Here is a 23,910-nt window from a genome sequence, read left to right as displayed (position 1 = left end):
GAGAGGGACCACTGTTCACATTGGCTGTGTGACTGTTAGGTGCCGGTTGATTAATTACAGGAAATTCTTCCCTGGTATTCTTTCCTAACCATTGCCTCCAGCACACATCCAAATCTCCTGGTTTTAAAAGTTAGCCTTTCTCATTTGCTCTTGGTGCTTATGTTATGTTTTAAATGTTTAGCAGATAGAATACATCTATCTTTACAATTCCTTTCTCTCTTGTTACTCAGTTTCACTGAAGAGTGTAACTATCCCTTGGGACCCTCCCCAGGCTCCAAAGTTTCTAAACTGTTCAACTTACCCCTTCCCAGGTGTATTTTACCACTGGTTTACAAACTTGGCTGCAAACTGAAGTTAAACAACACTGATTCCTGGTCCCATCCTCAGAGATCCCAACTTAGTCAGTTTGGGATGCTGCCTGGGCACTGGGACTGGAAAAGATCTCTAGGTGATTCTAAGGTGTAGCCACAGTTGAGAACCATCACATCTAGTCCCTCTCATTAGGGTCTTTAGAACCCCCTTTCTGAATAAACTCCTCAGACTCCTTGGAATTTTCCATTTATCTGTTGCAATGTGCAAAGAACAGGCTTTTGCCTGATGACTCATAACAACACCCAACAAAGGAGATGTCTCCTTACTTGATTTTATAGTACCTTGGAGTTCGTACAGCCCTACTCACACATTGTTTTCCTCTAACTTCTCCCAACATCCCTGTGAGGTGGGCATTCTAGGCAAGGTGAAATGATGGCAGCTGGGACAACGGTCTGCAGAGTTAGGGCTGGGGCAGCCAGATGGAGCAAAAGAAACAAACAAAAACAATCCCACAAAAACAGGATGCCCAGTTAAATTGGAATTCCAGATGAACAACAAATAATTTCTTAGTATAAGTATATTCCATGCAATATTTTGGACATACATTTAAAAAAAAAGTTCTATCTGCAATTTCAATGTAAAAACAGGTACTTGAATTTTATTGGTCAACTCTACACTCAGTGTCCATTCCTCTTCTGAAGCTCAGGCTAGTGGCTATGTCTTCTTGTAGTGTCCCAGGACCTTGGCAACCAGGTCCCACCCTTGTTCCTCCTCTCCTCTGAAGGGGTAGCCATAATCCTCAGAAAGCCTCTCGTGTATACTAGAATCCACTTGCACTTCCTATTTTCCCCTCCCAATCTCCTTCCTGTGTCCTAAATTATTAATCAGGTCAGGCTGGTTTATAAAACACAAACATTTACTGAGTATTTTCCATGGGCCGGGCATTGTGCTAAGTGCTTTGTACTCAGTACTTCATTTGTTCCTCACCAGGCTCTTGGAGGTAGGTACCATTTCCTAGGCTCCTACATACAGCTGTTTCTGTTTTAAGATGGAGAAACTGAGGTTTAGAGAGCTTGAGAGATTCCTAAGGTCCTACAACGGGGAAGTGCCAAAGCTGGGATTTGAACAGGGCTTTCTAAGTCCAGAGCCTTTGTTCTGCACCAGCATACTAGAAAAACCAGATGAAAAGCCTTGTGGCTTTGCTGTTCAAGTTTTCCAGCTTGTTCAGTTTAGCTTTCTGAAGCTCCTGGGATTTGGAACAACCATTGGCTCCACCTCTTCCATGCCATGTGGGTGGCCGGGGAGAAGAAAACTGTTGACAGTGTAGCAATCTATAAGATGCATACATATTTTTGGAAACTTTATTTTTAACCCTAAAAAAAAGAAGTGTCACCCATAAGGCTCTTGAAGAAAGACTTCAGCATCCATTGCCAGCAAAGTAAATAAACTCTCAGTCAACACAGGGACAATGTTCTTTGAACATGTTTGCTGAGGCTAAGGGGCAAATAGTTTATGCTGATTCGGGGTAACTGGCCACAAATACAACGTGTCAGAAAGGCTTTTTTTCAAGTGTTCCCTATCTTTTTTGGTATAAACTGCCCCTAATCTTTAGCAGTCTGTAAATATTTGTGCAATTAATGTATGCTGGCAAACGTCTTAAGAGAAAAGCAGGCTTCATAATGCCAAGCAAAATTGTAATTAGTAAGACAAAAGAAAAAAATTTGTATCTTTCATCTCAGTGCTTAAAAACTGTCAACATTTAATACAGCTAGAAGCTTTAGAAAAGATAATTTGCAAAAGCTGACTTCTCTAAGCTATTAGGAGTTTGTCCTACACCCTAGCATAAAAAACACTCACTTGAGAACTAATTTTTCCCTTCCTTCCTTAGCATTAATTCAGTCAACATTAATCAAAGGCGTGGTAGAGAAGTTTCTTTAGAAATGTCAGTGATGTTGTTAAAGGGAGTGTTTTGCATTGTGGTCCTTACGAGGCACTGGAGGAGAGGGGAAACATGAGTGACCCATCTTGCCTAGAAATGACTGCCTAAGTGACGCGAGAGAAAGAGGAAAGAGGTGTGCCAGCTGACACCAGCCGAAGAAGCCAGTGCACCTGGACACGTTCACTGCAAGTTGTCTGCCGGGGTGCTGCTCCCTTTACACTTTGCAGGCTTCCTCCAAAAGTTGTCGTGGCTTGAATTTACTATTCAGACTCTGGAAGTTCCTGGGCAAGAGCTCTCTAGCTCTGAGCACATTTGTGCCTTGAGTCAGGATAGGATGGCTAGCTGGCTATTATAAACTGAATGTTTATGTCTTTCCCCCAAATGCATATGTTGAAATCTTAACCCCCACAATGTAACAGTATTAGGAGGTGGGGCCTTTGGGAGGTGATCAGGTCATGAGGGTGAAGCTCTCATGAATAGGATTAGTGCCCTTACAAGAAAGACCTCAGAGAGCTCTCTTGTGCCATGTGAGGACACAGTGACAAGACAGCTGTCTATGAACCAGGAAGCAGGCTCTCACCAGACACTGAATCTGCTGGGGCCTTGATCTTGGACTTTACACCTCCAGAACCGTGAGAAATAAATGTCTGTTGTTTAAGTCTCTCATTCTATGGTAATTTGTTAGCGGTTCAAACTGACTAAGACACCAGGTCTGAATAGTCAATGCATGATGGTCAATCGACGGTCTTGCCTAGCTGTTTAATATTGGTTTTGCTGCCACTCACGCTGATCTGCACAGGAGTCTTTTGGTATCAGTATAAAGCACATTCTCCTAGAATCTCCAGGCAGGTTAGTTAAACATGCAGATTCCTGGTCTCCACCCGAGAAATACTGAAATCACAATGAGGGTGGAGTCGGGTGCATGAATCTGCTCCATACAGATCCTCCAGGATTCTTAGGCACCCCAAAACTTGAGAATCACTAGGGTAAAGGAATCATCTTCTATCTGATGAGCTTCCTTGTTGAGAGGCTGAAATGGGAGAGGATTAGATATTTCCTTTGGTAACCTGTCTCTGAATCCCCAAGCAGAGGGACACCTCCTCACTTGTACACTCGAGTAATGTATGTACAACGTTGTTACAGCCACTGTTTTACTGGAGTGATTTGTTTATCTCTTCTGGGGAAAGTATCATTTCTTAGGCATCTTTTTAACCCCACCCCTAACACAACAACTGGAATTTAGTACGACTCTCTAAATGTTTGCTGCATAAATCAACCCTTGGTGTAAATTCCCACACTTTTGGAAGACCTCACTTTGAGGCAGAAAGTGTCCAGTAGAGCGTTTTCCGTAAGTTTCACATCAAAATCATTGTCTTCACATCATTCTTTGATACCTACCTTTTTTTAGGGAGGGGGTAGTATTTGGCTTATTTATTTAGTCTTAGAGGAGGTACTGGGGATTGAAGCCAGGACCTCGTGCATGCAAGCATGCACTCTACCACCTGAGCTATCTACACCCCTCCCCCCAGCACTGAGTGTTTTGTGCCAGGCATTGTGCTAAGCACTTTACATAAGTTATCTCATTTGATCTTCACAACGTTAGTATTCTCAAGGGCTGATGAGGAAACATAAAGATGGCCTAAGGTAACATGAGCACGAAATGGTCAAGTGGCAGGGCTGGGATTAGAACTTGGATCAGACTGTTTAATTAATTGAACAAGGAGGCCATTCGACTCAAGGTAGTTTTAATGCTGCTGCACCTCCGTATTAAACCAAAATCTAAGCTTGCAGACACCTCAGGTTTAGGAAAGCAAAACCTAAGGACAACCAGTCACAGCCAACTAGGGTTTAAGCTTTAGCCAATCAATAATGTCCTTACTTTCCCTCCACTTTTTCTCCGTAGGTAGGTGTTCTCCAGCTCCCGCTGAGGGAGTGCTTCTAACCACTTCTCGTTTGACTCACATAATTTCCTAAAATTTTAATATGCCTCAGTTTATCTTTTAACAGGACTCAGAGCCAGATTTCTAAATACTGATGTTTAAAAGCACCTTGGCTAACCCTGGATCTTCAGGAAAAAAAAAGTCTGGTTGACATATATCTTAAACAACTTAAGCTGGAACTAGCAATTAAGACCAAACCTATCAGACTGTTTCTACCTCCTTTTCCCCCCAAATCCTTCCTGAACCTCATGCCATCTACCTGGGTCAGACCGTCCAAGCTCAAGAAGTGCTTGGCCTTGTATTTCTGCATTCCTAACCCCCAGGTGCCTTCCAAATTTAAATCCTTTGACACAGTTTGGCCTTAAATGCTTAAAACAAATTTATTAGAAAACTGCAGTACCACAAGTATTTATATAAACCGAAACTCACGCCAAAGCCAACTCATCATATTTGGCTTTTGGGCTTTCAGATGTTGATCATGTACTTTTAGAGGGCTGCTCATGCATGAACCTGCGAGCTAATGGAGTTTCCACGTCCCCATCAGTACTGCGGTGGCGGCTGGGGCCTTCCAAATGTGTTCTTGGAGCATTTATGTTAATGATTTATGAGTCAGAAAGAATTATTTGCCATCTGATCCAAAACAAAGTCCTGAAATCTAGCAGAAGGGTGATCTATGGCCTGCGGGCACCCTGGCAGGGAGAGGCAATAATTCTCTGACCTGGCTCCCAGCACAGGTGGGGAGAGACAGGCTCTGTGCCTTCAACGCGTAACAGCTTTTGCCCTCAAGGAAAACATGCAAAGAATGGCTCTCTTAATCCCTTTCTGTTTATGAAGACATTGTAAAGGCTGAAATTCACATTTTCAGACACTTTGAGAACATATAAACAATCCCACTATATCACTCAGAGACGGTTCATTTAAAAAAAGGAAGGGCATAGAAAAAACACCAAGTAAATTAAGGGCATCATGTAGTTTTACAAGCTTTTGCTGAAGGTTAAGACATAGTTGAAAACATGTCTTCTGTGAAAGCTCCAGAAGATGTATGTCCTTTCATGAATTCTTTTTAGGCAGACACTGTATCACAGCCCCAGCTTCAGTGCAGAGGGGAAGCAAAAAATGTAAACAAGTGGTCCTTGCCCTCAAAACTGAGCATCTCAAATTGTCATGTACACATGGATCCCCCAAGGATTTAGTTAAAATGTAGGTTCTTATTGAGTAGGTTGGGAGGGTGGGAGGGGTTCTGCATTTCTGCTCCCAGGGGGGGCAGATGGAACTGTGCATATCAACTTGGTATTTATAAGTCAAAAATATTTACAAGGCAAAACCGTGCAAAAGAACCTTTCATCTTGCATATCTTTGAAGAACTCTGAAGGATCACATTCCTGTGGAAATTGGTGATACCAGAGCTACTGCTGTTTGTCTTCCTGTGGAATGAAACCGCTTTCAGTTGGGGCTTTACATTAGTGACCACTGCAGCTTCTCACCTGGCCAAACGTCTGCTGGAAAAGGGCCTGAGAGATGGAAAGTCAGAGGAAGTCTGTGTTCCCAGGAAGTCAAAAGGCATCCTTGGTAGCCAGAGTATCTGGACAAAAGATTTCAGGTGATGCACTGCAAGACTGGACAAAAGAAAAGATTTGTCAGCCAGTGTCTAAGTTCTTTCAGTGGACACTATCTTCTTTATCACAGAGAAATCTTGGTTTCCTTGAGGTTTTTAAACCCTGTCGAATACACGGCATCCCAGCACTTTGAGACCTATTTTGTGCAATTTATAAGCATATTAATAGACTTATGATGGTTTATGGAAATTTGCTCAGAGAAAAAAATCTCAGAGCAGAGCCTAAAACTGGCACTTAAAATAGGCTAGTGGCACCTTGAGAAAAAAACAAAGAGAAACCCAGATTTGAGGCTATGATGGCAGTAAGGACACTGCAGACCTGTCTTCTACATCCGACAACAGATGCCTGATGCTTTTGCATTTGGAAGCTTGGGTTCTAAGTAATGGTAACTAGGTAGAGCGCATGCTCAGCATGCACGAGGCCCTGGGTTCAATCCCCAGTACCTCCATTAAAATAAATAAATAAACCTAATTACCACCCAGCCCAAAAAAGCAGAAAAAAACCCCAAAAACCAGTAACAAGGGATGTAAATTCACCAGGATTGAACTCTCCTTTCTGGTAACTTGTCATCAGGATTTCAGATTATAAAAGGATCGAGAAGTTTAAGAATGAAGAAGATGTGATTGAATACATATCCACCTTGGAGCAGGATTTCTGATCTGGATAAACAAGAGTGTCTGCCCAATGAAGTACTCAAGGACGAAGCCTCTTTCTTAACAGCGATTTACATCTCTGGCCTAAGGGGCATATAATATTCATTATTTATAAACCTAAAAAAGTGACTGGTCAGAGAATTAAAAAAAAATAATGCTGATACTTGGGATCAATTCTGTCTATTTAATGAAGCTTACAAGGCAAATAACTAGAGTGTTAAGATTTTTACTTCAAACGACAATGCATTTAGGCATATTTCCTTCTAAGTCAGGGACCTTTAATAGGATACTCTATTTCCCAGGGAACAGCCTGTGAATTCTGAAAAAAGTAGGGTAGATGCTTGTTGATTCTCTTGACTCATGATCACCACTTAAAATTTGAACATTTGGTATATTTTAGATGGCAGGAAACCAGGGACAAGTCTAATAAACTGGCCATAAATTAGTTTTCTTATTGAAAGAATACCATCTTTTACACCATCTGATTTTGTTGCCAAATTAATAAATGGCAGCTCATCACAAACAGCTTTACAAGTTCATTAACCCTTTTATGAGAAGAGTTTCAGCTTCCTTGGTGATTGTTTACTTGTTTTATTAGTGTTCTAGCTTCAAAAGAAACATGACCTACATTTTTTGTTGAGGTCAAGTCACTAGCGTCAATTCTTATCCTGTTTTCTCATTTTCCCACTGCCGTTTAAAACAAAACAAAACTTCAAAAGGAAAGCAAAACTGAGCAGGTTAGGAATTAAGCAACCACATTTTAATCAATAAATATAAACATCTGTTTGTTAACAAGTTATTAGGTAGAATAAAATAGTAATTTGTCAAGAATTCAAAAGGCAACACTACCTTGAAGACAAAGTGCAAATATCTTTGCCATAAACCTTCCCCATTTAGAAAATTAGAGGTAACAAAAAATTTACTCAGAATAAGGCTTGGAATAACCTAAAAAGTTCCAAGGATACGTTAAAGCTAGAACAGATGATTTTGCACATAGTGGGCAATACAGAAATTATTGGACAACTCAATGAATAAATGACTGAATGGATGAATCACTGAACATCAGAAAGTAGGATTCTTTCTATTCACATTGTAAGCCAGGCCTGTGTTCATTTCTTGTTCCTCCCCTGCCTCACTATCCCTTGCTATGCTTTGTATTGCAGGAAATCACAGAGCCCTTGCCAGACAGCTTCCAGGTAGGGCTGCTGGAGGTGAGGTGCTGGAGGAAGACTAGAGGGCAGAAGAAGAGGTGAAACCAGGATGTTTTTCCATGTCCAACTCATCTGGTGTTGCCCCATCTCAGGCAGTGGCTTTGCCCTGCCATGGCTCTACTGCTCACAATTCTTGGGTGGTACCAGTCTCTACCAGCCAGCCCCCAACATGGTTCCAGCTCCTGTGGACCACCCCAATTTCTGGACTCAGGGAACCACATCTTCTCATAGACCGAGGTGGCAACAGTTTCCTTTTATTTATCTTCTTTTTCATCATCTATGTATGTCGATTTCCTCTATTAAATTTCCTCTGTTGAAACACATAGAATGGTTTCTGTTTTCTTGACTGGATCCTGACTGCTGCGTAACAGAATCATTAACTTTTCCCCCTTCTAACATATCTGGGAATCTTTGCATTGAGAATCTGCCCTAAGCCAATTAAAAAAAAAAATCACTCAAACCACACTCAGTTGCCACTTTCTGCAATACAGGCAAATGAATATCCCTTTGGCTGTTTTGTCAGTCAAGCACTCTCTTTGCCGGGGTACAAATATGACTCTGACAGTCTACCAATGTCACCACCAATCACGTTGGACACAGACAAAAGTCATCTGCGGAGGTCATTTTTGTTGTATATACTAAATGTGACAACAAGGAGAAAGATAGACAAACAGAAAATTAATCTCAAGAGAAAAAGTCATCAAATGGATAACAGTGTAAAAAAAAAAAGTCTCTGAAAATTCAGAGAACGTAAGACAGCACCAGAAAGTTTCTTTCCTGTTGAATCAATAATTTTCCTGAAAATAAAATCCTTTAGAATTTCCGGATCTTTCAAGAGCATCAAAAAAAAAAAAAAAATCTGATTCATCAACAGATGAATGTGGCTTCTCAGCAGAAGGCGCCCCTGGAAAGGTTATCTTCAGAAGTAGAGTTCCTTGGTGAGCATGGATACCACACACGGGATCTGCTTCTTCTCGTGGAAGCGCGGGTCGTCAGACTGAGATTCAAAGTGCCTGGCCACCCTGTTATTCACCCTGGTGAGGATCTGCAAGATCTCCAGGCTTTTCCCGTGCTCGTTCAGGATGGAGCAGAGGGCCTGCACAAACCAGGAGCCGCTCCCTGGGTTCCTCCATGAGTAATAGCCTTCAACAGGAGAGAAAGGAGATCGCATCAGCTGATCTGGCCACAGCTCTGCTCTCCACCAAGAAGCAACTCAGCTCTTAGTGTTTGGGGCCTTTTCTGAAATGACAGTTGTCCCCGCTTCTCCATGTGGGATGTGTGTCCTCTAACCCCTGTCCTACAGGTCACCATCCTAAAATGCAAATCTCATCCTGCGACTCCCCTACCTAAAACAGTTCCCCTGCACAGGGTGAAGTTCAGGCTGCTCAGCATGGCTCAATACAACGGGCTCCTTGCCTACCTGCCCAGGTTTGAACTTTGCCAGTGCCCTGTCACACCCTGGGCTATGGCCTTTCTCTCTCTCCCTCTGCCATGTGAGTGAAAAGATGGCCATCTACGAGCCAGGGTGAGAGCTCTCATGAGAGGCCATGCTGCTCGGCACCTTGATCTCAAACCTCCCAGCCTCCAGAACTGTGAGAAATGAATTTCTGTCCCCCAACCTGTGGCATTTTGTTACAGCAGCCCAAGCAGACGAACACACCCTGTGGTCCAGGCCTCTGAGTTTCACCAGTGCACCCAGCTGTCTGCCCCAGGCACCCCATCTGCTCAACCATCTCTCCCTCCCCGCCCCCCCCGTTTACTTTTTCAAGACTCAGTTACAGCAGCTCTTTTTCCCAGAAGCCTCTCTCACCTGCCTCTCCAGAATTCACCCTTCTTCCTTGAGTTCTGCCAGGCCTGGCTCAGAGCGCGCTACAACTCGACCTACAGGTTGATTTACACAGATACATGCCCCCAGGACTCGGCCTCCCTCTGAGCGCAGAAGATCAAATTACTTTCTTACAGGATCCTTAAAACTTCTGAAGTTATCATTCTCACAAAACCCCACCTGGAGATCCTGCTGAAGCTGCTTTTCCAAACACAATGATCTATTTACTGTAACCAATACCTCTGTCTCAAGCACTTGCCAAACTATTACTGCAGCTGGGAGAATTCTAACTTAGCGATGGCTTTTACCCAAAACAAAGGAACTACAATGAACTGACTCAGGCAAACCCAGAGCTTGGTAAACAATGAGGAGGCTTGCTCACTACTGGCATTTCTGGTGCCTGTTTACAGGCTGCCGTATAAAGGATTCCTGGTCTGAGTTGGCGCTCTACTATCTACCAAAATCTCTATGTGACCTTGGGGACATCACTTAAACTCGCCCAAGCTCAATTTTCTTTTTTCATCTGTAAAATTAAGACAGCAGTAACACCTTTCCTAACTACCTACACAAGTATCCCAGGAATGAGGTAGAAGGCATGAAAAATACACTGCAAATTGTAAAGTGCTATAGAAATGTCTGTGTTTATAATGACCAATCGTCATCATCATAAACGAGAAAACTCAGTTTTCTTGGAGAGGAAAGTGAACACATCCCCGCGGTAGGCAGAACCATGGCCCCCCAAGAGATGTCACACCCTAACTCTGGGGCCTACGAATATGTTACCTGACATGGCAGAAAGGACTTTGCAGATGTGACTGAAGTTAAGGAAATGAGACGGGGAGAGGCTCCTGGATTGCCTAGGTGGAACCAATCTAATCACAGGCGTCAAAAAGAGGAGAATCTTTCCCACCGGTGGTCAGAGAGACCGACGCGAGGACAGAAGAAGGGTTAGCAATGTGAAGCTGCTGACTTTGAAGCTGGAGGAAGGGGGCCACAGGCCAAGTAATGCTGGAGGTTCTAACATGCTGGGAAAAGCAAGGATGTAGATTTTACCCCCCATCACCGAAGTCTCCAGAAGGAATGTAACCCTGCCAACCCACTTGGAATTCCGACCTCTGGAACTGTCAGACAATACATCTGTGTGTGTTAAGCCTCTATATTGTGGTAATTTATTGCTGCAGCAACAGGGAAGGAATAGAGCTCCAAGCCTGCATTTCGATGGTGGAATGGCACGGTCTGGTTAGCAGACAATGGACCTGATACCTGGAACTGTGGAATAGGCGAAGAGAAAGTCGGCTTCAACAGGGACCTTGTATCGGGGATTGGCATCTGTGTCATTGATGGGCCCTGAGTCCGCCTGGATGCCATCATCCAGCTCTGTCCCCCGGCAAGCCTAAATATCAAAGCAGAGATCGCGCCATGAAGTCGGGAATAGGAACAAGTGTGTGGTTCACTGCTGTGTCCCAGGGTTGTTCCAGAACTGTGCTTGGCGTGTACCAGCAACTTAATGATAATTTTTTTTTAAATTCAAGTAAAGTTGATTTACAATGCTGTGTTAGTTTCTGGTGTACAGGATAGTGATTCAGTTATACATGTGTGTGTATATATATATATATATATATATATATGTATTCTTTTTCATTATAAGTTATTACATGATACTGAATATAGTTCCCTGTGCAATACAGTAGATTCTTCTTGTTTATCTACTTTATATATAGTAGTGTGTATCTACAAATCCCAAACTCCTAATTTATCCCTCTCCCTCTCTTTCCCCTTTGGTAACTGTAAGTTTGTTTTCTATGTCTGTGAGTCTGTTTCTGTTATGTATATAAGTTCATTTGTTTCATTTTTTAATTCCTTATTATGTAAATGATATCATATGATACTTTTCTTTCTCCTGTCTGACTTTTACTTCACTTAATATGATAATCTCTAGGTCCATCCATCTTGCTGCAAATGGGACTCAACCATAATTTGATGAATGAAAAAAATGAATGAATGTTGTTGTGTCGAGTTAGTAGGTAAAGCAAGTAAAAATACTGCAGTGTCTTAAAGACTCTTATAATTTGTGATACAGTGCAAACACAGGTAGCCAAGCATTTAGAGGCGGAAAAACAAAACTCAAATCTGCATACCCCGATGGAAACAGCATGTAGATTTGGAAAAATGATACACTCCAAGTCACTCTGTCATCTTTACCTATTTTCAACTGTGTTAGCTTCGAAAAGTGATTACCTGAATGAAGAAGAGTTTGGGTTTCTCTAAAAGGGTTTTGCATCGGTCCCCCCTAAAATGGGCTGTCAAGTCCTTTATTGCTGTCACACCATCTGTTCCATAAATTAAGTTTTCTTCTCCGTGGCTTAATAAGATGCAGGCGAAGCAGGCTGAATTTCTGTGGTCCTCCTCGGAAGCTGCAAGCAAGCAAAGTAAACATTGGAAAGTTAAAACACCAGTCCTGCGGGACCTCAGATTCCCTTCCGGCCTGGCAGCTGTGACTAACTGTTAGAGTGGGCAGAGAGAGGGTGAAGGAGCTCCCTCTGGAGAGGACAATGGCACTGGGAGAAGTTGGAGAGATGGAGAATTCTAGAATTCTCACTCTGTCTGGAACCAGAATGGGGCTGCCTCCTGAGGAAAAGAGCCCAAACCAAGTGCAGGAAGGGTTCAGGCAGCTGCTGGCAGGTAGTATGTTGAGTTGCTGAAGGATGTGGTCTTTGTTAGGTCTGTGACGCTGGGCAAGTGACAATCATTTTGTGCCTCAGTTTCCTTGTTTGTAAAATGGATATAACAGTACCTATTAAATGAGTTAATATTTGTAAAGCAGACCACGTAAGTATTGTGCGAGTATCTGCTAAAGAAAATAAAACATCATGCTAAGCGAAATAAGCCGTTTACTAAAGGACAACTATTTTGATTCCACTTCTATGAGGTTCCTGGAGTCAGGTTTACAGAGGCAGAAAGGAGAATGGGGGTTTCCAGGGGCTGGGGGTTTGGGGAAATGGGGCGTTACTGTTTACTAGGGACAGAGTTGCAGTTTTGCAAGATGAAAAGAGTTCTTCCAGAGGTGGATGGTGGTGACGGTTGCCAAACAATGTGAATGGACTTACTGCCACCGAACTGCAGACTTAAAGATGCTGAAGATGGTAAATTTAAGCTTTATTTTACAATTTAAAAACAAAAAATAAAATTACAAAAAAGGAGAGAAAAACATGCTAGGTTGGCTGTCAATCCAGGATACTGACGAGAGGAATCATAAATTACGTAATAGGTTGCCTCAGCTTGAACTTATCTGTGGTTCTGTGGTTCTGACTAACCAGCTAGCTAGCTAACTTACAACCTATCCTTCCTTCTTCGCCATGACCACTAATGAGGGAAGAATAAGATTTAGAACTTCTCGAGCACCTGCCACATCCAGACAGTGATCTAGGTACTTCGCCTGAGTTATCTGAGTTAATCCCTACAAGAGCCCCTTGAAGTAGGCCTGGTTTATCTTTATTTCACTGATAAAAAATGGAATCTTGGAGAGGTCCTATAACTTTGCCCAGTCAAGAAAAATGACCACTTTGCTATTCTGATGGGACAATAAATGAGAATTCTGTGATCATGGCATGCCCTGGGCTCGGGTGGAATAACTCACTCTCCATAAGAACAGAAACCGCAACTGGAACCTTACGTCGGTATAGGCTGCTTCTCAAAGCACGTTCACAAGCTTTTTCTCGGCTAATCCTCACTGCAAGCTCAAGAAGCAGGAGGAGCTGGTGTCAGGATCCGTATCTCAGGAAAGCAAAAAACCAGGAGGGCACAGACGCCTCGACGAGGACGCCCAGCTGCTGGAACTTGGACTAGACCCTAAACTCTACTCCTGATTTCCAGTCTGCTCCACCCTGTGGCCTACAAGGGCATAAAAGGTCGGCTTTTAGGATTCATGATTGAAGAAATTAGGGAAAGATGCCTAGTTTTTAAAAACATAAGAGAGGGTATTTAAGAGAGGGTGTTATAAGGGAGAGGGGGATCTCTTTTTCTTATTTAGCTACATAGCTCAAAAAGGCAGCAGTGGTCCAAACTGTGTGCCCACTCACTGCCCATGGGCCACTCATTGATGAGTAAGGCATTACTTTCAAACCCTTGCCCTAAATGCGAGAGTGCCCTAGGTGGCATCCAGCGGAGAGTGTGATGTGACAGAAAACATAATCGTTCTGGGATCAGAAGACCAAGGCTTGAGTTTTGGTTCTGCCCCAACTAACTGAGCCTTCAGTATGTCCCTTATCCTAAGCTCCGTCCCTACATTTATGAAACGGGCATGGTAATATTGTTGGCCAACTTGGCAGGGGTTGTGTTAAAGATCTGAGAAAACAATTTTGTGAACATGTTGTATATTTAAAACAAGGTAGTTCTGTAGTGTACAGGGATGGTTATTCTCTGTCCAGCACCAGGGAAAGCTTACACTTAAACTCCATTCTGCAAAGAAAGCTAGATTTGTTACTTCCCTAGGGATTAGCCTTTTGAGCTTAAGACTGTTCTGCAGGTATGGGACCTACTTCTCTTGCTGTAATGTAAGCTGATTCCATCCTTTTAGGGAGGGAGCTGAGTTTCCCGAGAGAGACAGGTGCCCCAGAGACAGGGATGGAGTAACTGGAGGAAGGAAAGGCTTCCCGCTGAAATCCCTCCCCTACGGGGAAGGCGTCTTCCGGAGACCGGGTGGAGCCTTGCCCCACTTGGGAGCAGGAAGAAGACAGGAGGCAGAGGAGGGGCAGGAGCGTACCTTTTTTCAGCAGATCTTGCATCTTGGCACAAGAGCAGTCATTATAGACGGCCACCTCGAAACCCAGGTTCCGGAAGCACTTGAAAAGAGCCTCGGCGTCTTTGTCTGTTCCATTTCGGACGCCCATTCCTGTGGGAGCAGACACCGAGTGCACGGTGAGTCCTGTGGGCTGGCACCATCAGGCCAGGTGCTCCGGCATAGATGCTGCCAAGGTCACAATTCAGATGCACAACCGAAATAAGAAGCAAACTCAGAGGAGATGGTGACAGCCCACCCACAACAGGTGAGCCCCATCACGACATCTCTCGGGTCCAGCCAAGGCCAAAAGGCTCCCCTAAGGCCCTCTGGTTCAAGTCCCATATCAGCTAATGCACACGGTGGGATCTCAGTCTGAAAGCTCCGGATTTCCCTGCGTCCCTTTCTCCTGGGCACGGGAGTACCACCTGCGGAGGGGCGGTGGCCACAGCGGATGGGCGCGGCGTTTTTCTGATGAATGTACAGGTCTTAACTCAAGCTGAAGAAAATGGAAGGGAACAGAAGAGGTCAGCCCGTGCCCACAGCACCTACCTGTCACTTTGTCGAAGTTCTTGTTGTTTATTATGATGCATTTGCCCACCTTCTCAAAATTCATGTTATACTGATATGTAGGCACTCGGTCCCGGGGGGTCTTGACTGATCTCCCTGAGCCATTTTTCTTCTTACTGGGGAAATATGAAGCCAGTCAGGGGCTGTGGAAGACGTCTGGACAGTAATGACCTCTTAATTTTACTCCCAGCATGAAAGGGGTACCCAGGAAAGCTGCAGTGTCTTGAAAAAAAGACCTAGGGGTGGACCGATGATTCTGTTTAATTGTCAGTTTTAAAGTGAACAGGATCTCCTGCCTAATTTCATTAGATGCTAGAGAAATGCAAGTTGAAATCACACTGCAATACCAGTACGGATTCCTCAGAAAGGCTATAGTGACTGGAATTATTTAGCATCTGGAATTATTATACATTGCGGGGGGGAGGGCGCCCACTGTGTACATCCACTGTGGAAAACTAGCAGAATCTACTAAACCTGAACTAAACATATCCTATGACATGGCAATTCTACTCCTGGGTATACAGCCCAAAGGAAAGCAAACATTTACCCAAAGCCAGGTCCGCACATGAGCACACAGTACTATTTAGTAATAGCCCCCAACAGGAAATAATCCAAATGTCCATTTACAGTAGGATGGATAAGCCATGGGATATTCATATAATGCAACAGAATAGACAGGCATCCCTCGGAGATACTGTGGGTTCGGTCCAGACCACTGCAATAAAGCGACTACCGCAATAAAGCAAGTCGTGGGATATTTTTGGTTTCTCAGTGCACATAAAAGTTACATTTACACTATACTGTAGTCTATTAAGTGTGCAACAGCATTATGTCTGAAAACAATGTACACAACCGTAATCTGAAAATACGTTATTGCTAAAAAATGCTAACCATCATCTGACAACAAAGGGTCGCATGAACCTTCAATCTGTAAAAAAACACAGTATCTGTGATGCATGGTAAAGCAGGCGTCATAAAACATGCATGGTATGCCTCCAATGGGAGTGAACAGATCATGACAACACAGCCACATGGATGCATCACACACATCTGATACGTGAGTGAAAGAACCATATACGAAAGGGTACCTATTGTATGACTCTGTTTTCATAAAGTTCAAAAAATGAATACCTGGTATTCAAAGTTGAAAGGCAGTCTTCCCCTATGGTGGGAGGGTTGGGGACTGTAGGCGATGGACAGACTTTCTCAGATGCTGGCCATATTTTGTTTCTTGATCTGGGGGCTGGTTACACGAGTGCATCAGTCAGTGGAAACTCCTAAGTGTGTGTAATCTGCCATGTGGATGCCAAAATTAACATTTACATTAATAAAAAAGGAAGAGCAATTTAAAAATAGTAGGGCCCCTTCCAGTCTCCAGACAGAAACCATTCAATTTAGCAAAGTCTGGCACTCAGGCATCAAGACTGGAACGTGGGGCATAGTTAAGAGGGCAGAGGAAAAACATGTCAAATGCCAGCGGGGAGCTGTATTGCTAGTTAGTCACCTGAATGAGAGAAGGGATCTTTCAATCTGTTCCGAAAACTCGCGGAGTCCCCAATACCTAGAACAATGCCTGGCATGTGAGCTGCTCAACAAATATTTGTTATAAACTAGACCAATATCTCTAACAAACACAGATGCAAAAATCCTTAATGAAATGTTAGCAAGCCAATCCAGCAATCTATAAATAAGATTATACACCATGACCAAGTATGACTGATCTCAGGGATACAAGGTTGGTTTAACATCCAAAAATCAACTAGCGTCATCCATCATATTAACAGAATAAAGGACAAAAACCATATGATCAACTGGTGCAAAAAAGCATTTGACAAAATCCAACACCCTGTTAACGGTAAAAATGCTAAATAAACTAGGTTACAGTGGAACTGACAAACTTAAAAAGAGCATCTATGAAAAACCCACTGATAATGTCATACTTGATTAAATAAAATCTGTATTTTAAGGCAGGACCAAAAAAAATTAAACATAAAATTCTCGGTGTTTGTTTGGGCCTCCTCCCTCCCTCCACAGTGTGCAGTGTGCATCTGCATTTCATTTTAATCAGAACACCTCAAAGTTGGGAATGCCTGCTTGGCAGTAAAGATCAATTTTTTTTCTTTCTTCTGATGCTAGCAATGGAGCTTCTTTAAAGAATAGCATTTTTTCCCAGCTCTGTAGGGGGTCATGGTGACTTGCTGCTGGTTTTGTACATGCTTACTTGGACTGTGTATCTTTGGTGAATTTTATGTAAGATTATCAGTGAGTCATTTTGAAGTATGGTCCTTTGTCTCAAAAATGTTTATGACTGAGCCAATTCTCACAGATGGAACAGTTCGCAGAGCTCTCTGAGAATCTGCTTCCTGGGTTATAATCCTCAGTTTGGCTCGGATAAAATTCCTCTTTTTTTCCTTGACTTGAAAGTTAACTGAATTTTTGTCGACATACTTAATGGTGAAAGGTTGAATGCTTCCCTCCTAAGATCAGGAACAAGTCAAATAAAGCCACTCTTGCCACTTCTACTAAATACCATACGGGAGGTTTTATGTGGGGCAGTTAGGTTAAAATTTTTTGTCATATGAATGAAAGATTCAGGTTTTATTTGCTCCTATCGTGGATTTGGAAACTGAGGTCCACAGAGAGGCAGGAAGTTGTCCAAGATCCCCCACCTAGTGATCAGCAAAGTGGGACAACCACACAGGCCACCGACTTATGTCAGAGTTCCAGAGCCCTGTGCTCTTCAGTATTTGTTAGAATGACTTGTCCGCCATCCTCCCAAAGCTTCGATCAAAAGTTGGGAGAAGTAAAGTGAAAGTAAAAACTGAGCTTGTCACCTGATCAATAAGGGTGCGCCCAAGGGTATTTCACTCTGAGTTTCCACTGAACGTTATCTGAGTTTCTCACAATCTCCAAAGGGACCTGGCCATTTCCCTTTCCCTTCCTACCTTGGTCCAGATTACAGGTGAGATCTGTGTGTCGAACCTTCAGGTTCCTTATTGCTATTTTCAACTACAACATGACTTCATCCTCCACTTTTATAATGCCAAATTTCTCCCATGGTCTCATTTTATTTCTAGAAGGGCACGTTTCATCCCTGATATCATTTTGTACCTTAAAGAGAAATGTCCTCAGTCTGGTCTCCTACCTTCACAAGACTCGCCCCTCCCTTTGTTCCCTGTCTGTTTACAGGGGTGAGGCCAGTTTTTCTTTAAGCTTCTTACCCAAGAGAGGCAGCACAAAAGAGCACCGGCCCTGCGGTCAGACTGAGGTCTGCATCCATCTGCCCGTGTGCCAGGGCCAAGGCCTCTGCGACTGTCACAAAGTGGATGGGAGGTCTGTGGCAGCGAGTGCTCCCGTGGAGTTTCCTCCTGCTCCCAGGCCTCCATAAAAGCTCAGAGGAGATGCGTATCAGCAAAGTGGGAGTTTGCACTGTTCAAGGACACGCCATTTGGGGAGGAGTAGGGTTTATTTCCTTATTGCCACCCTGTCAGTGACCTCTACTGATAGTGCCCTCTGTGCAGATTGAAATGCCTGCCCCATCTTTCACGTGTACACAGAATCTTTGGTCTTCAGCTGAAGCCTCTGAGGTATGTGGAGGAGGCACATGCACTCTCATTTTATAGGCAGTAATAATGAGAATTAGCATTTGTCAGGGCTTATTACTAGGGGCTGGGATGTTGATAAAACTCCCACCTGCATCTTCTCATTGGCTCCCGACAGGTCTTCAGCTAATTTAAGGCCAAAGATCCTAACAAGAGGATCACTGAGTGTGGCAGGCTGGAGGTCACAGTTTATGCCCCTTGAGAGATAAAATTCTACTTCTGTCTTCCGTAATATGGATTATTTTAAAACAAACTGTACCATGATATCCAAAAAACAAACAAACTGTGATTGTTTTTTGGGCTGCCATTAGCCCATCCTCAGTGATAAGCAAAAAACTACATTAGCGAGCATCATTTATAAGAAAAACAGGCTCAGATGTAAGTTAGAAAAAAGGACTCTGTTTCTATTGGAATAGAATTTGGAAAATTAACTGCTTAAAAAAAAAGGAACACAAAAGGGGAATAAAGATATACACATTGTAAAGAGAATACTTCCCATGACTATGAAAAGTACCTTAAAAATGAATATGAAATGTGGTTCTTATCCTTGGTAAATATCTCAAGAAGGAGGTAAGGAAAATTTCCCTTACCTATCCTTCCCCTAAACTGAACTCTCATTTTGTTTCAAAATGAGCTTAATATTTGCTGTTTCTTCCTGGATTTGAGTCAGTCAATATTAATTTTTCCTTCTAACCAAAATAGCTTTTTGTTAAACCCAGGTCTTCCCACACCACAGAAATGCGTCAGAGAGCGACTATCAACTCAATGCCACCGAATTCATCTTCCTAAGAGGCAGTGGCCTTGGGAAAAGTCCATCTGTAGCTTAAGCTTCAGGAAGCCAATCTGGTGATTAACTTAAAGCATGCAACAAGAGACAAATCAGAGGGAGAAACGATTGTCCAGAAGGCATCAGGGAGAAAGTGCCAGGAAAAAACACAGTGGACTCGTCTACTGCCTGTAGACACACTGCAAGAAAACGGGTCCAAGAGACTCGAGCCTACCACCTACTAGTTGTGAGGCTCTGGGGATTATCTCCCCCTCACCCTATCCTCCCCGAGACTCCCGTGGGAGCAGTGCCGTCACTTCCATCTGCCAGTTCCTGCTGCCAGGCTGCTGCAGAGACACGAGGTAGGTACAGCCTCACATTCAGGAAGGGGACAGATTCCTGAGAGGGACCCCACCTTAGGGAACCTTCAGTTGCCAATTCTGCGCGAACACAGGACAACTGTTTTGCTCGAGTCTTTCTTTTGTGTGTAACATCTAATGTGATTTGGGAACACTTTTGGACTGACAAGTTCTCTTCCCTTTTTCCCCCTGCTGCTCTCATTTCCAGTTTTGAACCTTTACAGCGGGTCTCAATGAAAAGACCTGTCTGGCAGACATAAGTTGATTCAATTGACCACTCACTCCTATAATAACCAGCAGGGCAGGTATCCAGATCCAGTTCAGTCTCTACTTCCTGGTGTTACCAAACTAGGTTCGGCTGCTTGCCACTCAACACTTAATAATCCAGGGGCAAACGTCAGTAGAAAGGAAAGGTGCTTTATTCAGACAAAGCTGGTCATTTGCAGGAGAAGGTGGACCCATGTCCACAGACCAGCTCCAAAGATTCTGCTCAGCCACAACGATTTTTAAAGGAAAAAAGAGGAAGACAATCTCAGTTAATTATTAAGGTAGGAGGTCAGATTCTTCGTCACTTTCCCACCGTGAGCAGACCTGCTGACTTCTCCTGACCTCCTTTTGCATGCTCTCTTGCCTGCGTGGTCCGCCTGCAGATTTGCTAAGGGGGAGCCAGGGGTATAAAGTCTTCAGCTACTTAATTCTTCACTCTTACTCCTTGTAATCCAGGAAAGGAATCAATAGTTCAAACAAGGCATTTGTGTACATTCAACAGAGCAAAAATCAGGAGTTATGTTAAATGTTTCCTAGTGATCTCATCTCTATAATTAAGGTCTGAGGAAAACAGAGATGAACAAACAGAAAAGGGGCCAAAGAGCTGCTTACACTGTCAGACATCATCCCATTTCTACGGGACTAGGGGCGAAGGTCTGTCTTCTGTAACTTCTTCAAGCTGACACAGGGCACCGTATTTTAAGAGTGGAAGATGTCGACATGGGTCTATAGCATCTCCCTGATGACAATTTTAGTTGCCTGCTTACACGTACGGGCAGAACAAGCTACAATTATTTCAGTGCCTCTAAAGATACAGATTATTAGGAGCAATAGTGGTGATCCCATTCTGTCATCAGACACTGAGTCTGTAACTCTATTGTCCTCCTCATTAACTGCTTGAGCCTGCTCTTTTGTGACTCTGGGAGGCCTGGGAGACTTCAGCTTTTCTACAAACAAGAGGCAGGGGACACAGAGGGGCCTTTGTACTTGGGGAGGCCCCACAGGGTTCTGCTGGGCTCCACTGGTTGGACTATAAAGGGGAAGATCTTGACTCCAAATCACATAATATTGTTAAAAAATAATGAGGAAGCTCTTCCTGTCCTGATGTGGGGTGATTTCCAATAAGTAGTGTTAAGTGTGGAACAAAACAAAGGGGCAGAACAATTGAGAACATTAACTTTCGGGAAAAAGTAATATATTCCTTGTATTTATACATAGAGACTCTTGAAGGATGATATAATGGATAAATCCATGGATTCCAGAGTTGGACTGCCTGGGTTTGAAACCCTGCTCCCCCACACAGCTGAGTGATTGTGGGCAAGTTACTTAACCTCTCTGTGCCTCAGTTTCCTCATTTGAAAAAAGACAAAATTACAGCATGTGCCTTAGAGCTGGTAAGCAAGTTAGAATTCACAAAGCACCAGAACAGTGCAGCATGTGGTAAGTGGTAAATAAATGCCACTATTATTACTAATGTTATTTATTAAATATCATCAAAAGTGGTTACCTGTGTTCTAGGGGACCAAGAGCAGGACAGCAGAAAGGAGAAAGAATTTTGACTGTATATCTTTTTTTTTATATATATGAATAGGTTAATTACTCAAAAGATTCAAATAAAACTTCTAACTTAATAGCTAAAAATCACTTGCTGCAGATGGATTTTGAGATCTGGCCTGTTTGGAAAATTACCACTTCGGATTTTCTGGATTTATACTTTTTTATGTTAATTGTTGAAAGGACTCTCTGGACACCCCATTTTTCTGTTTTCTACTGTGATTTCACCCCTCTCCCTCGCCTTTTAAACTTCTTCCTCCTCTATGTGTCAACAGTAACAACAACAATAAATACAGTTTTAATAAGTACCACTTACTAAATACTTACTGCTTTACATATATTATCTCATGCAATCTTTACAATAACTCTGTAAGGCATTAACCCCATTTCATAGAAAAAGGTCATATTAGCTGGTCCAAGATAACATAGCGACAGTGGTAGATTCCAGGTTTATTCTGAGGTCTGATACCAAGTCCCTTATGCCAGGAGTTTCCTGGTAAAATTCAGATTCCCAAGCCAGACCCAGAGGACCAGAGCCAGGCGCTCACACCCTCTGATGCCTGAGGGCCTCAGCACTAGCCTGTCTGCCCACTGCCTGGGCTCTCCTGGCCCTGACCTTTTATTGCTGTCTCTGCTCTTGGGTCAGGCCCCTTTGGTCCCTTCCAGAGCCCATGGAAGCAGAGGTCCCTGCCCGGCCAGTCTCCCTCCCTCCCCGCAGGGCAGAGAGCACCAGCTACCTACCAAACACCTCTCCCCAGGTGGCTGCAGCCTTTGGGCTCCTTAGCTCTTGCCCAGAAGGTCAAACAAGATGTGCCTCGAGGAGCAGGCCTTGGGGAGATACCCTTGGGCAGCGGTGTGGTTATATTTAGGGTCAAGTGTAGGGTTTATGGCTCTTCATGAAAACTGAAGGTCTCCCAGTGGTGACAGCCAAGCTGAACATTAAACCGAAATTACTATAACATCACAACCAAAACGCTTCCAGGAAATGCCACTGTGCAGGCAACGCCATCCTTATTCTCCCTTGTTTGCACAACATTTGGTGGCCCTGTCACTCACCACCAGCACAGTCGGCAGAGGTGAACTCTGCCATCCCAGTGCTGGCAGATCACAAAGACTTACTGTCTGTTTGGAGATCGATGGCTGGAGCCAAGCAGATCATCAGATAAACAACTGCTACTGGACAGAAGCAAGGCCCTCAAGGGCTCCAAAGAGATGGTGCTAATTAATTAGCCAACTGCCGAGAGATGGCAACAGTCCACAGCTCAGCACCGCAGGTTCCCCAGGGGTCGGGGTGGGTGAGGGAATGGAGAGGGTTATGATAAGAAGCTTGCAAAGATCCAGATTAGAAACTTCTTCAACTGGGGATCCTCCCCCAAATATAAGATTTTCTGAAAGTGGCTGTTCTTTTCGTCCCGGGTCCACACGGCCTTTCTGCAGGAGATGCCAGAACATGTGAGAACTGTCATTACACGGACCCTAACAGGTGGGCACCTGCGCTTCTTTCAAGTCTAGACCAGTGGAAACCAGCAGTTCTCCTGAATCTGACAAACGGTACAAACGGTGGAGGAACTACTTTAGATATCCCCTAAGTCACCAGGAACAAGAATTGTTAATATTTCTAATAGTGTTTTATGATTTACCAAGTGTGTTAATAATCATTACCCCATTTGTTCTGCAAAGTACAGACGAGAGGTATAGAAACACACAGCAAAGGAAGGCTGGCCAGGGTATTTTTAAAGCCAGATTCTATTACTCCTTATTCCACCCCTTGGCCCCATCCCCACCCCCGGCCCCTGCTGATTTCCTGCCGATAAACTTAGTCTTTAACTTGACCTTTTTACATTCGGAATGAAATGGGGCTTTCCCTGGTACAAATCCTTTCTGTGTCCTCCCCGCCGACCCTCATTTCTTCTTTGTAGGAAATAGGCTTCATTCAGCCTGCCTCCTTGACCTTCCCTGAGTTCCAAAGGGCAGATTCAGACAGTTGCTAATCAGAGAAGGCAGGGAATGCAGAAACCAAGGAGGAGCAGTCAAGAAACAACAGTGCAGCCCATGGGGCAAGGGCCGGGTTCCTCCTGAAGGAATATACGTGACAGTAGCTTTGAGTTCTTCTGCAGGAACTAAGGCCCCCACTCAGATGGAGGATGATAACTTCAAGCTGGAGCACAAGACTCCTGGAAGACTTGTCCTGTCACCATTCAACCAGTCAGAAGAAAGCCATACCTCCTTCCCGTCCTCATCCCCAATTTTGCCTATAAAAACTTCCCCCTAAAAACCATTGGGGAGTTTGGGTTTTTTGAGCACAAGCCACCCATTCTCCTTGCTTAGCCCCGCAATAAACCTTCCGTTGCTCCAAACTCCGACATGTATGGCCTGTGTGCTGGGCACACCCACTTGCGTTTGGTAACACGAGCGAGTCGGCCAACGTTCCCGTGCTGAGGCGAAACGCAGGAGTCTGGTTTTGGAACCTGCTGCTAAGTGCAAGGCTATGAGAAACCAGACCAGAGAATTTTGAAAGT

At 43.7% G+C, this 23,910-nt stretch overlaps 1 protein-coding gene across 2 annotated transcripts in view; it reads right to left on the bottom strand.

The window, feature by feature from the left end:
• Positions 1-7,198: 7,198 nt before the first annotated feature.
• Positions 7,199-23,910, bottom strand: part of CASP7 (caspase 7) — a 34,491-nt gene continuing 17,779 nt past the window's right edge. For both annotated transcript variants that reach the window (XM_010983223.3, XM_031461790.2), the window contains exons 3-7: positions 14,826-14,959; positions 14,259-14,387; positions 11,735-11,910; positions 10,760-10,889; positions 7,199-8,814 (exon numbers count right to left, since the gene is read on the bottom strand). In XM_010983223.3, the coding sequence (XP_010981525.1) occupies positions 8,591-8,814; positions 10,760-10,889; positions 11,735-11,910; positions 14,259-14,387; positions 14,826-14,959 (793 nt within the window). In that variant the 3' untranslated portion in view covers positions 7,199-8,590. The remainder of the gene's footprint in view (positions 8,815-10,759; positions 10,890-11,734; positions 11,911-14,258; positions 14,388-14,825; positions 14,960-23,910) is intronic.

Source organism: Camelus dromedarius, chromosome 8, assembly GCF_036321535.1.
Source record: "Camelus dromedarius isolate mCamDro1 chromosome 8, mCamDro1.pat, whole genome shotgun sequence".
Classification (NCBI taxonomy): domain Eukaryota; kingdom Metazoa; phylum Chordata; class Mammalia; order Artiodactyla; family Camelidae; genus Camelus; species Camelus dromedarius.
The sequence above is the reverse complement of the archived record's forward strand: the minus strand, read 5'-3'. Positions and strand labels throughout refer to the sequence as shown.